The sequence below is a fragment of the Apodemus sylvaticus genome, chromosome 20 (assembly GCF_947179515.1).
Source record: "Apodemus sylvaticus chromosome 20, mApoSyl1.1, whole genome shotgun sequence".
NCBI lineage: Eukaryota > Metazoa > Chordata > Mammalia > Rodentia > Muridae > Apodemus > Apodemus sylvaticus.
The window spans coordinates 4,693,555-4,708,005 of NC_067491.1; the positions used below are offsets into that span (position 1 = coordinate 4,693,555).

Consider the following 14,451-nt stretch of genomic DNA (forward strand, 5'->3'; position numbering starts at 1 on the left):
CAGACAGGCTGACTTTGAATTTACTGCCTCCGAGTGCTGGGATTAAAGACATGCTCCACATGCCTGTTTTTTGTTTGTTTTCTTTTTTGTTTTTTTGTTTGTTTGTTTGGTTTTGGTTTTTTTGAGACAGGGTTTCTCTGAATAGCCCTGGCTGTCCTGGAACTCACTCTGTAGACCAGGCTGGCCTCAAACTCAGAAATCCCCCTGCCTCTGCCTCCCGAGAGCTGGGATTAAAGGCGTGCGCCACCACTGTGTGGCTTTTGTTTCTTTTCTTTTTTTTTTTTTTTAAATATTTATTTATTTATTATATGTGAGTACACTGTAGCTGTCTCCAGACCCACCAGAAGAGGGCGTCAGATCTCATTACGGATGGTTGTGAGCCACCATGTGGTTGCTGGGATTTGAACTCAGGACCTTCGGAAGAGAAGAGCAGTCAGTGCTCTTAACCGCTGAGCTATCTCTCCAGCCCCTTCTTATCTTTTTTTAAAGGTTTATTTATTTATTATATGTAAGTATACTGTAGCTGTCTTCAGACACTCCAGAAGAGGTGTCAGATCTCCTTACAGATGGTTGTGAGCCACCATGTGGTTGCTGGGATTTGAACTCAAGACCTCTGGAAGAGCAGTCAGTGCTCTCAACCACTGAGCCATCTCTCCAGCCCTTTTGTCTCTTTTCTTGAGATAGTATTTTACTTTGTAGTTCAGGCTAATCTGGAACTTGCTTTATAAACCACACTAGCTTACAATTTGTGATCATGCTTCAGCCTCTTTTTTTTTTTTTTAAAGGTTGCTTTTTATTATGTATGCAGTGCTCTGCCTGCATGTAGGCCTGCAGGCCAGAAGAGGGCACCAGATTACATTACAGATGGTTGTGAGCCACCATGTGGGTGCTGGGAATTGAACTCAGGACATTTGGAAGAGCAGCCTGTGCTCTTGACCTCTGAGCTCTTTCCAGCCCCTTGCCTCAGCCTCTTAAGTGCTGGGATTACAGATGTGATTTATAAAGTTAGAAAGATCTAAATTCAAATGCCAGTCTTATCATGATGATGTCAAGCTATTTGAAACTTAAAGTCCTTATGTGTCAAACGTGATGTCTTTGGAGAACTAGCAGTATCTGGCACTGTAGGAGCCCAAAGGATGACAGCCGAGAGGCTGGAGCGAGGCAGGTGCCAGCACCTGTGCTGTGCTAGTCTACTCTCACAGTGGCCTGCAACTCCAGCTCCAACAGGCCCAACACCTTTTTCTGGCCTCTGTAGGCATGGCACTCACAGGTACATACCTACATACATACAATAACTTGATGTAAAATGAATCTTAATATTTAAAAATTAATGAAATTATAAAGTATATAGTTGATTAAAAATTATAAAGTATAACATTTGAAAATATGTCCACACTAAAAGATCCAGAATCTGGTTTTACTACTTACCTAGCTGTGTAAGCTTACTCAAGTAATTTAAGTCAAATGTTCCCTCCTATCAGGATCCTAGTCTCTAAACTAGAGATGACAATGTTATTAGCCTCAATTAGACTAATTAGCCAGTGCATGGTGGAGACATAGTGCTAGGAACGGCAAGCTCTTGGGCAGTTACCATTCACTATTCCTGGCAGCATAAAAGTCATGTCGCCTGGTAACACCTCTTCCTTCCTGTCATAAACCTGGCTCTCCTGAGAGGACGAGGCCCACACCAAGCCATGGAGAGAGAAACAAGCTGAGCACAGATGGTTCCACAGACGGAGGCTGAGCAGCAGGCAGAGAAACCGTGCCAGCTCCCAGCCTCACTCACCCTACCCTGTCACGTGCTCACTGTGGTGTACCCTAACCCCACATTTCCACACACAACCCGAACCAAGAAAACTGACTGAAAGTTTAAAGTAACTCCTTTTTGTTTGATACAGGGTCCTACTCTGTAGCCCAAGCTGGCCTTGAACTCACAATCCTCCCTCAGCTTTCCAGGGCTAGGACTACAAGCTGGCATATGCCAAGTATCTTCAAAGAGTCAGAGAGAGGAATAAGAAGTCTGCTGAGCGCTCAAGGTAGGAAGACACGGGAAGAGTGCGTCCTGCACGACACATGAAGAATGCAGTCGTCAGAGTCAATAAACTGTGGCTTATTGACTAAGCCCTAAACCTGTAGTTTATTATTCATTTTCAAGATCAGGTCTCACAACATAGCCCTGGCCGGCCTCCATCTATGCTGATGAGACTTAGACTCAGAGATCTGCCCGCCTCTGCCTTCTGGCATGCACAGTGGTACAAAGACAAGACTCTTGTGCACATTAGGCAAGTGTTCTGCTACGGAGCTATGTCTTCCAGCCCTAATCCTGGACATATGTGCTACTCTTTCATAATGCACACTCCCTCCCATCTCAGAACCCTCAGAGCTGCACCTTAGTTCCCTCCCCTCTAGCCAGGAAGCCCAGGGTGACCTCGAATTTGACTTCTTACAACAGCATTCCAGGTGCTAGGACTCTCCTCATGTGCCACCATGCTTGATCTTATCTTGGTTTTTTTGTTTGGGTTTGGTTTGGTGTTCGGTGTTTTAAGACAGAATTTCTCTTTGCAGTCCTGAGTCTCCTGGAACTAGCTCTGTAGACCAGGCTAGCCTTGAACTCAAGAGATCTGCCTGCCTCTGCCTCACAAGTGCTGGGATTCAAGGTATGCCCTACCACCACCTGACATTTCATTTTTCAACCAAATCGTCATTTACATTTTAATTAAAGTTGTTTCATACACTGAGGGGTATGTCAATTTCAGGTAACATAGCAACTATGGAGTAAAATTCTCCATGTGTTAAAAAACTTGAAGCAATGGGAACAATGTGACAGGTACTTGTTTTGAACAGAAGAGTAAGTTCTATCCTATCATCTCGGGTCACCCTGAAGAACATATTGTAAAGTGTCAGGCTGTGGCTGTCTAATGGCATCTCTCATGTCTTTGTAAGTCTAGCGGAGAGCCTGGGTGAAGGTTACTAAGTCTGCAAGGGTGAATACAGAAAGGACCCCAAAAGAAAATTGTAAGCTGAAATCTTACATCTCTGGAGTCTTGGACTTGTTCTTGCCGTTGAAGAACTCAGGAAGAGCCCTCCGTTCAATGGCATGGACGCTGCAAGACAAATCACAACGGGTTCAGGAGGTCCCAGGGGAGGAGTAGGAGCTGGAGGGAGGAAGACTTGAAAGATGGGGTTGGCAAGAGCTCTAAGCTGTGGGGGCGACCGAAGAGACAGCCCATCGATGGGCGGGGAGGAAGGAGGAGGCGTAAGCAGGGCCAATACCTGTTGTAGTCGAACCAGGCAGCATAGCTGGGGATGATGATGTGGTGGGTCTGCTCCGTCACGTTGTCCTCGTGCAGGTCTGGGTTCTTGGTCTGCTCCCCTTTGTTGCCTGTGCTGTTCTCATCCTCGTCCTATGAGTATGGAGGCTGCTGGGTACTCAGCAGTCCCCTCCCCGCCTAGCAACCCTCAGCTTCTCCCACACCCAAGAGCATGACACCAACAGGGGTGAGGATGAGCACTGCGGGCCCTGGGGCTCTAAAGGGCTGGGGTTCTGAGCACAGTTATAATTCATCTATGGCGGGAAAAGTCTGGGCAGAAGGAACGGTGTGACCCCAATCCTGGAGAGGTAGAGAGAGAGAGAGGGAGAGAGAGAGGGAGAGAGAGAGGAAGAGAGAGAGAGAAAGAGAGAGAGAGAGAGAGAGAGAGAGAGAGAGAGAGAGAGAGAGAGAGAGAGAGAGAGAGACTGTCTAAGCCAATCAGAGATAGAGCCTGTCTAAACTGGCTGCACCTTGCCGGTGGTCTCCATGCTTTCGTCATCCTGTTCATCTGGAAGGGAAAGAAGGCGGGTGAGGCAGAGCTTGTGCAGGAGGAGAGGGCTGGGGGAAGGTGGGCTGAGCTTGGGGCTCCCTGTCTTACCCAGGTCAGTCATGGTGCCACCTTTGACGGGGGCTGACTCGGAGTCCTTTTTAGTGTTGACTGCCAGGAGAAAAAGCCACGGCATTAGACGTGTTGGCCAAAATCAAGCTCTCACATCTCAGCTGTTAATAGTTTTACATATGTTGCTTTCTCAAAAAAAAAACTTTGAAATTCGTTTTCTATTCTACTGCCTTAGCCGACCAACGATTTCCCTTAGCTTTCTCTTCTGTGTGTGTGCTCCTGTGACTCCAGCCGCAGCACCGAGGGCTATCCTCGTATAACTGCTCTTTGTCCTCCTATTGGTTTTCCCGATACAGTCTTTTAATGGACTGAATTTGAACTAGATCATACTAGGTTAGTAGTTAGATATCATCCCTTGATCTACTACTGGCAACTGAACCTAAGGCCTCGTGCATGAACATGGAGGTGCTCTACCAGAGTTACAGTGCGAGCACCAAGTTTTTGTGGGGGGAGGGGAGGCAGGGTCTCATGTATTCCAGGTCTCTAACTTGCAAAGAATGGCCCTGATTCTCTGCACCTGCTCCTGAGGGCTGAGGTTACAGGTGTACCCCACCACCAAGCTCAGTTCCCCAGCACTTTCTTCTTTCTTTTCTTACACTTTTTATTTTGGTTTTGCCTTTTTCAAAGAGCCTCGGGCTAGAGAGAAGGCTGAGAGGTTAAGAGCACTGGCTGCTCTTCCAGAGGTCTTGAGTTCAATTCCCAGCAACGACATGGTGGTTCACAACCATCTATAATTATAGTCCCACGGAGTCCATTGCCCTCTCCTGCTATGCAAATTGCACTGGCAGACAAACACCCATGAAATACATCCATAACTAAGTCTTTATTTGTTTAATATTTTTTAAAAGAAAGAGACACAGACTCAAGGAGCTCAAGGCTGGCTTTGGGTTCATTATATAGCTCAGGCTGGCTCTGCACTCCTGCCTGTGCCTGCCGAGTGCTGCGATTACAGACGTGAGCCACACTTGGCTCTTTCCTTTCGAGACTGTCCCCTTTAGTTCTGCAGGTTGGCCTCCGGGGTCACTCTGCAGCCCAGGCAGATTTTGTACTGCTTTCATCCTCCTGCCTCAGCCAGGCACGCTGCTGAGATTATTGCCTATTCTATGCTACCAGGCCTAGTTAAACGATTAGCTCTTAATTCATAGTAATTGTTGTTTTGTTTTTGTCGAGACAGTCTCACTAAGTAGCTCTGGCTGTCTTAGAACTCACTATGTAGACCAGGCTGGCCTTGAATTCACCTGCATCTGCTTCCCAAGTGCTGGGATTAAAGGTGTTTACCACCATTTCCAGACAGATCTTAATTAATTTTTGAAGACAGGATCTATGTATCAAACCTGGCTATCCTGGAACTTGTGATGTAGACCAGGCTAGCCTCCAACCTACAGAGCTCCCCATGCCTCTGTCTTCTGAGTGCTAGGATTTAAAATCATGTGTCACCATGTCTAGCTTAAATATTTTAAAAAAGATTTTTTTAAAGCTGTCTGAAGGGCTGGGGATAGAATGCAGGACTCTGTACCTACTGGGTAGTGTTCACCGTAAGCTGCACCCCAACCTAATCTTCAAAGCTATAAAGCAGGGGAGTCTCCTCCCTTGATTTCATATACAGATGCTCAGGAGAAAACAGCTTCCCAACCCCCTGAAGTACATTTCTTGATATTTGAGGCTACAGGACAGGAGACAGACTACAAACCAGTATTGTAGTGCAGTCCTCTGAACTCCTCATGCAGGACAGACTGGGTCAGCACACACAATGCAGTCCAGAGGAGGTTCTAAGGCTCTCTGGAGCTGTTCCTACTACCTCTTACATCTTTCTCCTTCTGTCTTTTTTTAAGTTTATGATTACAGGTACGCAGACATGTATAAAGTTTATGATTACATTTATGTGGACATATGTAAAGTTCATGATTACATGTACACAAATGTGTAAAGTTCATGGCTACATGTATGTAGACGTGCGTAAAGTTCATGATTACATGTACACAAACGTGTGAAGTTCATGACTACATGTATGTGGACACGCATAAGCCACCTGATGAGGGTACTGGGAACTCAGGGCCTCTGTCAGAGCAGCGTGCTCTTAACTGCTGACACTGTTCTCAAGCCCCAACATTTCTCTAAGAATTTCAAATGTATTATGTGTGTTTATGTGGCGGTCAGAGGTCTACACTGGAGTTATCTTCTACCGCTTTCCTACTATGTTCGTTTAGATAGTTTCTCAGTGAACCTGGAGCTCACGGAGCGCTCAGTTAGCCGGGCCAGCCAGTAAGGCCCTGGGCTCTTCCCCCTCTACCTCAGCACTGGGATTATGGCACAAACTACCATGCTCAGCTCTTTATATGGTACCAAGGATCCAACTCAGGCCCTCATCATGAGCCATCATAATTTTATTTTATTTGGAGACAGGGTCTCATGAATCCCAGGCTAACCCAGAACTTGATATGTAGTGGAGGATAGCTTTCAAACAGCAGCTCCCCTGCTTCACAGTGCAAGGATGCAAGGATCACAGGGCTGCAGCACAGTGTCCTGAACTCAGGGCTTCATACGCACTGGACAAAATCTCTACTAAACAGCTGGGCAGCAGCGGCACACGCCTGTAATCCCAGCACTTAGGAGGCAGAGGCAGGTGAATTTCTGAGTTCGAGGCCAGCCTGGTCTACAGAGTGAGTTCCAGGATAGCCAGGGCTACACAGAGAAACCCTGTCTCCAACCAACCAACCAACAACAACAACAACAACAACAACAAACCAAACAACAACAACAACAAAAATCTCTACTAAACAGCCAAGTCTAGCTACTTTGCTTTGCAAAGATGGACAAGGTGGTTGGTTGTGTGGAAGTCGGGGTAACTTTGGGGAGCAGTCCTCTCCTTCCAGCTGGTTTTGAGAGAGGTCTCACTGTTCTTTCTGCTACTATGCTTCTCAGGGGAGCTCTGGGCCTGCTCACATCCTGTTTTGCTATAGAAGTGTCAGGATTACAGGCACAAGCTCCTGAATCTTGCTATGGATTCCAGGGTTCAAATTCAGGTCCTCAGGCTCGTGTGGCAGGCACTGCTACCCACTGAGCCACTGCATTCAGCCTTGGTTCCATTTTTTTATATTGATTTTTATTTATATATATAAATAAATATACCTGCATGTGTCTGAGAGGGTATGGTATGAGTGTGTGTGAGTGTGTGTGTGTGTGAGTGTGTGTGTGAGTGTGTGTGTGAGTGTGTGTGTGTGTGTGTGCAGGTATCCACAGAGCCCAGAAAAGGAGACCAAATCCAGACCCTCTGGAGCTGGAGGCCCAGGCAGTTGGGCGCTGCCTCACAGAGGTGCTAAAAACCAGACTTGGGTGCTCTGGGAACAGCAGGCTCTTAATTGCTCACCACCTGTCTCTTTGGCTTCCCAACACTATTTTAAAATGTCTTTTTAAGATTTTTTACTTTTTTTTTTTTTTTTTTTTTTTTTGAGACAGGGTTTCTCTGTGTAACCCTGGCTGTTCTGGAATTTACTATGTAGACCAGGCTGGTCCTGAACTCAGAGATCTGCCTGCCTCTGCTTCCCAAGTGCTGGAGTTAAAAAGTCATGCGCCACCTCCCTGGCAGATTCTTTATTATTTAATTTTTGAGTTAATTTTATGTATATGGTTGTTTTGCCAGAATGCATGCTTGTACACCATCTGTATGCAGTGCCTGCAGAACCCAGAAGAGGGTGCTGGATCCAATGGTACTGGAACTACACAGCTGTGAACCAAGGCTGTGGCACTGGGAATCACACCTGTGTCCTCTGGAAGAGCAGTAATTGCTCTTAACCACTGACCCAGCCGTCCAGTCCCCACCTTTTTTTTTTTTTTGGATTTGCTTTTTTCGAGAAAGCGTTTCTCTGTATATCCCTGGCTGTCCTGGAACTCACTCTGTAGACCAGGCTGGCCTCAAACTCAGAATTCCACCTGCCTTTGCCTCCCAAAGTGCTAGGATTACAGGCGTGCGCCACCACCGCCCGGCTCCCACTCACTTTTTTAAATAATAATGTTTGCATATACTTTTAAAATGGTCCTAAAATGAGGTTTTGGCAGTATCATTTGCATAATTTGTCTTAAAATATATTTTACTGATGGTTATGTATAATCAAACACCTATCAGGGTAGAGAGATAGCTCAGTCAGTAAAGTACTTTCTGCACAGGCCTGAAGATCTGTTCAGTCCTCAGATCCCACGTGACAAGCCAGGCACAGTGGCACCGATGTGTGACCACCACGCTGGGGAAGCAGAGAGGAGACCTCTGAGGGTGCCTCGCAAGCCAGATTACCTACCCTTCAAGCCCCAGGCCTCAGAACAGAAGGCAGAGGGTTGGCACGACTGAATTGTTGCCAATCCCCGGAACCCACATGGTGGAAGGAGAAACCAACTCCCACAGTTGTCCAGTGACCTCCACATGTGCACTGTGGCAAGCTTACTCATATCCAACACACACAAATACATGAATAAATGTGAAAAACACAAGTCAGAGGCTCCTGAGTACTGACACTTGAAGTTGACCACAAACACAAACACACAACCAAGGGTTTGGAGCTTTGGGGGTGTGGCTCAGCTGCAGAGCATGTGCTGGCACACAGGGGGAGTTCCTAGGTTTGGCTCTCAGCACAGAAAAAAGTTTGCACACAGCTGCTACTAGCTGCAAAGCAGGTCCATAGGAGACATGGATACAAAGTAAGAGATGGTTTCACTAACCTGCTATGTGGAGGAAATGCTACTTTAGATCTGGAAAATCCCTCCCTTGGGGAGCTGGGCACAGAAGGGATGGGAGAGGGTGGGGATGGACCTGAGCCCGGCCCATACCTGTTTTGGGGAGTGTCACTTCTTCCACATTGGGGACTGGAGAGGGCTCGTCCATGTCTTTTGTCAGGTCTTCTTGCTCCTCTTCTCTGTGGCCTCTCTTTGACTTGGTGTAAGGTGTCGAGGGTCTGGAAAGGGAGAAGAGATGTCCTTGGAGTCAGGGAGAGAGAACGGTGGGGCAGGGCTGAGTGGAGTGGAAACAGAACGTGCGGAGTAATGGGAGTAAGGCACACGTTTTTCTGTCGGGTGACTATGCTTTCTTTCAGTTTAATGATAACTAGGACTAAAGCCATCACACAGGCACATGAAGGTCCCCTCTCCCTCCTCACAGACAACCCAGCCAAGGGCCAGCGACTTCAGAAAGCATTGTCTTTCCTTTGAACAGCGCATGGGCACAGAAGGTAGCATACCCTTTCTTAGCATTTTTCTTCTTAGCCTCTGGGGTGGGCGAAGGAGAGGGAGAGCGCTTCCTCTTCTTATAGTTCCCTCCCTTCTTGTCCCGTCTGTCTGAATCCGGACTGTTGACCTGCACAACAGGAAGTGGGATGAGCAGAGGTCACCCTCTAGTTCCCAGCGAGGCTTGTTTCAGGTATAAGCGAAGAGCTCTGAGAGAACGGAGCAGAGGCTCACCTCATCCGTCAGTGTTTTGGCGGAGATCTTCTTCCTGCGGGAGACTGGACTTTTGTCATCACTGACTTCATAGTCTTCCTCATTCATCCACTCATTGAACGTGTCGGTGTCAAGGATCCACTTCGCGTGGACCTGAAGCACAGGGCAGCCCACATCGGTTACCAGAAGCCACGGCTCTGTCTAGAAACTCTTATGCAGAGTCCCGGCCCCCTGACCGAGAGGGCTGGTCCTGAGTGTCCTCCCAGCAGTGGAGGTGCCAGGAGAGCTCACCTTCCTAGGCTTCTCAGGGGTGGGAGCATCCTCCACAGATGCTTCGATTTCACTCGCTGGGATCCACGTGTCGTAGCTGCCAGAAGAAATTCAGCGTGAGGTGGAGACAGAGATGGAGTGCCGGCAGCGAAGTGCAGCCCCAGGCCGGCCTGGTCAGTGTGGTGGGAGCTTGTATCATAATAAGAGTGTAAAGGAGAGCTAGAGGTGGCTCAGTGGTAGAGTACGTGGCGAGCACAGGCAGGCTCTTGGACCCATGAAACTATCAACTATGAAACTGGAACAAAAACTCGAAAGTCAGGCTTGGTGACATGAGCCCAGGATCCCAGCACCCAGGAGAGTCTTGTGTTCTCCACAGCCTGAACAGTGCAGTGAGGCATCTCAAAACCAAAAGAAAATCAATCAACCAACAAAGAGAACATAGGACAAAAAGGCTTCCCAAAATGTATGAAAAAAAAATCTAGCATAGGTGGCTATGGGAAACTGAGGCAGGACTCCCTTGAGTCTAACTAAGGTCAGCCTGGGTCACACAGTGAGACCTGGACTTCAAGGTAAGCTAGAGCCAACCACTCCTTCAAATGTAATTACAACTATATTACATCTGACATTTGTATTTGTTTTGTTTTGCTCCCTGAAAGAGAGGTCATACTATGTCTCTCAGAAGAGCTTACAAGTCCTAGTCTCCTGTCTCTACCTTCTGGGGAGTGGAGCTGGACCTGTGGATGCTAACTTCCCTTTCCCACTTAAATTTTCCTATAAACTAACTGTATTCTGTCACTTTAAAGGTTACATAATAGCCCGGGGTAATTTTATACATTTGTGGAAATATTTTCCTACTACTATACTGTTTTAACTTCTGTTCTAAGATACAACTTCATATAGCTTAGGCTGGCCCCAAAGTTCCCAGGAAACTGAAAATGACTTTGGTTTCCTGATCTGCTTTCTCTGATTCCTGAAGTGTTGAGAGTGCAGATGTGTGGTACTGTGCTTGTCTTCGTTTTACATCCAAACATCGAAATACATGAACCTGGCGCAGAGGGGTGACTCTGGGGAACAGTGCTTGCCACGCCAGCCCGGAGACCGCAGCTACATCTTTGGGACCCAACGTGGAAGGAAAGCATAGGCTCCCAATCCTGTATACATGCAAGCACACACACACACACACTCACTCACACACGTGCACACACATACACACTCACACACACACACACTCACACACACACTTACACTCACACACACACATACACACTCACATACTCACTCACTCACTCAAATAAGAAGGCCAGGTGTAGAGAGCAATCCTCTAATCTCGGCACTCAGAAGGGAGAAGCTGGTGCATCTATGTGAGACTTTGTCTTAAATATGTATGTATGTATGTATGTACTTATGTATGTATGTATGTATGTATTATAAAAAAAGGAACATAAAGTTGAACTGGGGAATGACCAGTCAGTAAGCGTAAGGACCTGAATTCTATCCCAAGAACCTATGTAAAAACGCTGGGCATGGGGCTGAAGCAATGGTTCAGCAGCTGAGAGCGATTGTCGCTCTGGCAGGGAGTCTGAGATCAGTTCCCAGCACGTACATTATAACTCCAAACTACCAATAACTCGAGTTCAAGAGGATCAGTAGGTCTCCCCTTCTGACCGCTGCAGACACCAGGCATACATAAACGTGGGCACTCATGCACACAAAATTAAACAAACAAATAAACAAACAGTGTTGGTGCTAGCCGCTCCAATCCTTCAAAGGTGTAGACAGTAGGATCCCCACTCTCTCTGGCCGTGCAGTCTAGCTTAACTGGTGAGTACTGCACTGATGAGAGACCCTGTCTTAAACAAAGTGGCCAGCTTCCTAAGGATGAACTGGAGGTTCTCCTCTTGTCTCTGTGCATGCATGTCCACACACACCACACACACACACACACACACACACACACACACACACACACACACGAAAAGACACATATTTTTAAAAAATTATAGCCAGGTGTTAGTGGCGTCTGCCTTTAATCCCAGCACTCAGGAGGCAGAGATAGGCAGATCTTTGAGTTTGCAGCCAGTCTGGTCTACATGGTAAATTCCAGGTTGACTGAAATTAAATAGTGACATCCTGTCTTGAAGGTGACACACATCTTTAATTCCAGATCTTGGAGAACAGAGGCAGATGGATCTCTGTGAGTTCCAGGACAGCCAGGGCTGTTACATAGAGAAACCTATCTTGAAAAACCAACAAAACAAAACAAACATGGGCACTGGGCACTGGGCACTGGGCATGGTGGTTTTCCTCAGTAATCCGAGCACTGGGGAGGCTAAGCAAAAGTTCCAGAAGAGCTTGGAACTAAGATCTGGCCTTACAACAAACAAACACCAAAAAGCAGTGACTAGAGAAACGGCTCAGTATTTAGAGCATTATTGCTCTTGTAGAGGGCCCAGGTTCAGTTTCCAGCACCCACGTGGTTCATAACAGTCTATAACTCAAGTGTAAGGTGTACAGACATACATGCATGCAAAACATCCATACACATAAAACAAAAATTAAACTTAAAAGGCAAAAGTGAACAAAGAAAAAGGGAACACACACACACACACACAGTCAGTAGGTGGCTCCCGCTTCTCATCCCAGCACCTCGGAGGCTCAGGTACAAGAACTGCTTCAAGCTTGAGGCTAGCACAATCTACACAGCAAATTCTTACCAGCCTGGGCTACACGGCAACATTCTATATCCAAAAAAAGCAAACAAGTAAATAAACAACTGACGCAGGCCTCCTTGCTCTGCCATGTGGACCTGCGTCTGGCTTCTGAGAACCCGTCCTCACCTGTCAGGATAGTAGCCCCAGTGCAGAAGAACTTGCTTATCCCTCTTCATGACTGGCCGTACCCATTCCTCTGAGGATAGACAAGAGAGAGAGAGAGAGAGAGAGACATGCTGAAGGGAAGCCTGACTGGACAAGGCCTCTAACTAAGCACTCTCCTGATGTGCAGGGGACTCAGTAGCAGGGATCAGGATTGCAAGGCTCATGACCACAGGTGTTATATGGGGAAGTAAGCAGTCCTCTATTCAACAGACAGCCCTAGCCATCACAGTGGAGGCCACGAAAACCCACGTCTCACCTTCTTCTAGGTTCCCTGGGACAGGATACACAACATGGGAGGCGTTGCTCTTATCCTCAGAGACAGTTCCCTGAAGCACAAGGAAAAGTGGCAAATCTACTTCCTTTTGAATTATTCTCCAGTTAAGAAAAACAACTAAAATGTAACCACAGATCTGCCTCTCAAGTTACATCTTTCCTGACGTATTAAAATTAGTTTGTATTTTCTTGCAACGCCACCTAAGTGGCAAAGAAACACAGTATTAGCACTGTCTGTGTGTGTGCACAAGCTACAGGTCGGCCACAAGTGTCCTTGAGTCCTCTCTGCCAGTCGCCTGCTTCAGACGCCTGACAGTGAACCAGGGCTCATCATTTCAGCTGGGCTGGCTGCTTAACCAGCCCTCAGGGTCTACCTGTTCCCACCTCCCGGAACTGTAGGTATGAGCTCTAACACCCACATTTTCCATGTGTTTCCATGAAGACTCTGGTCTTCATGCTTGCATAACAAGCACTTACTTTACCCACTGATCCATTCAACCTATAGGAAATTCAAAATGGGCTATGAGTGCCTATCCCATAATATCTGCTTCTTTAAAACGAGCTCCAAGGAGCAGAGATTTATTGAGATTGTTTTAACAGTATCAATCAATACTCCAGGCAGACCTGAACACACTACGTAGCCAAGGGTGACTTTGAACTCTTGATCCTTCTGTTTCTACTTCCCAAGTGCTAGGGTACACCACTACACCTGATTCCAGGGTTGGTATCTCTAGTTCAGTGGGAGATGCTCTCTATCACCCAGGCAGAAGCAGGCTCAATGGGCAGTGATAAACCCACCAAGCCTGAGGAACAGAGCACACAGGACAAGCACTGCTCAAAGACTTAACTCTTGCTCTAACCAGAAAGGCCACAGCACAGGAGAAAATATGGTACTACAAGCCGCTTCCTAACATCATCAGTCATGGGGAAGTGCTAACAGTGTGTAAACCAGTCACCGACTTCAGAAACCTCCAGTTACTCACCCCGCCTCCCACTCACCTGGTGTCTCTTAACAATGTCTTTTAATTTCCCTAGCAGTTTGGGCTCAATTTCTGGACACAGGAAAATGTTAGGTCGAGACAGGCAATTGTTCTGTGAAGAGGAGACACAGAGGATGTGAGGAAGAGCTATTTTGTATTCTTACTGAGGGGAGGGGTACGGATGGGGGTAGTTCTTGTATATTACCTGTACCAAGGACTTCTCAATGGTCATGAACATTTCCACATTGCGGTCCATGCGTGACGGATTCTGGAAATCGTAACGCCGCCTTGTAAAGGGACAATAACCTAGTAAGTTTATGTCTGGGGAAAGGTAGGATACAGGACCTCTGTTTCCTTTTCTTCTTCTTCTTCTACTTTATGTTTTTATTTCATGTGCATGGGTCTTTTGCCTGCTTGTATGTCTGTGCACCACGTGCATGCAGTGCCTGTGGAGGCCAGGAAAGGTCATAAGACTCCCTGGGAGCGGGGTTTCAGAGGTGTGAGCAGCCATGTGGCTGCTGGGAATGGGACTGAGTCCTTTGGAAGAGGAGCAGTGTTCTTAACCACTGAGCCGTCTCTCTAGTCCCAAAGATATATGACTTCCTAATGGGAAATCAGGAGGTGTTCTTGTAACAGGTTTCACCTAAATCACAGGGAACACGGGTGTTCTGCTCACAAATGCATGAGTCACTCTACAT

At 47.0% G+C, this 14,451-nt stretch overlaps 1 protein-coding gene across 6 annotated transcripts in view; it reads right to left on the reverse strand.

Moving 5' to 3' along the window:
* Smarcc2 (SWI/SNF related, matrix associated, actin dependent regulator of chromatin subfamily c member 2) overlaps positions 1–14,451 on the reverse strand; it is a 31,015-nt gene that overhangs the window by 12,340 nt on the left and 4,224 nt on the right. For all 6 annotated transcript variants that reach the window (XM_052164792.1, XM_052164794.1, XM_052164791.1 and 3 more), the window contains exons 4-15: positions 13,959–14,040; positions 13,773–13,865; positions 12,757–12,826; positions 12,462–12,531; positions 9,646–9,721; positions 9,376–9,507; positions 9,156–9,271; positions 8,749–8,873; positions 3,910–3,969; positions 3,782–3,819; positions 3,274–3,404; positions 3,033–3,104 (exon numbers count right to left, since the gene is read on the reverse strand). In XM_052164792.1, coding sequence (XP_052020752.1) covers positions 3,033–3,104; positions 3,274–3,404; positions 3,782–3,819; positions 3,910–3,969; positions 8,749–8,873; positions 9,156–9,271; positions 9,376–9,507; positions 9,646–9,721; positions 12,462–12,531; positions 12,757–12,826; positions 13,773–13,865; positions 13,959–14,040 — 1,065 coding nt within the window. The remainder of the gene's footprint in view (positions 1–3,032; positions 3,105–3,273; positions 3,405–3,781; positions 3,820–3,909; positions 3,970–8,748; positions 8,874–9,155; positions 9,272–9,375; positions 9,508–9,645; positions 9,722–12,461; positions 12,532–12,756; positions 12,827–13,772; positions 13,866–13,958; positions 14,041–14,451) is intronic.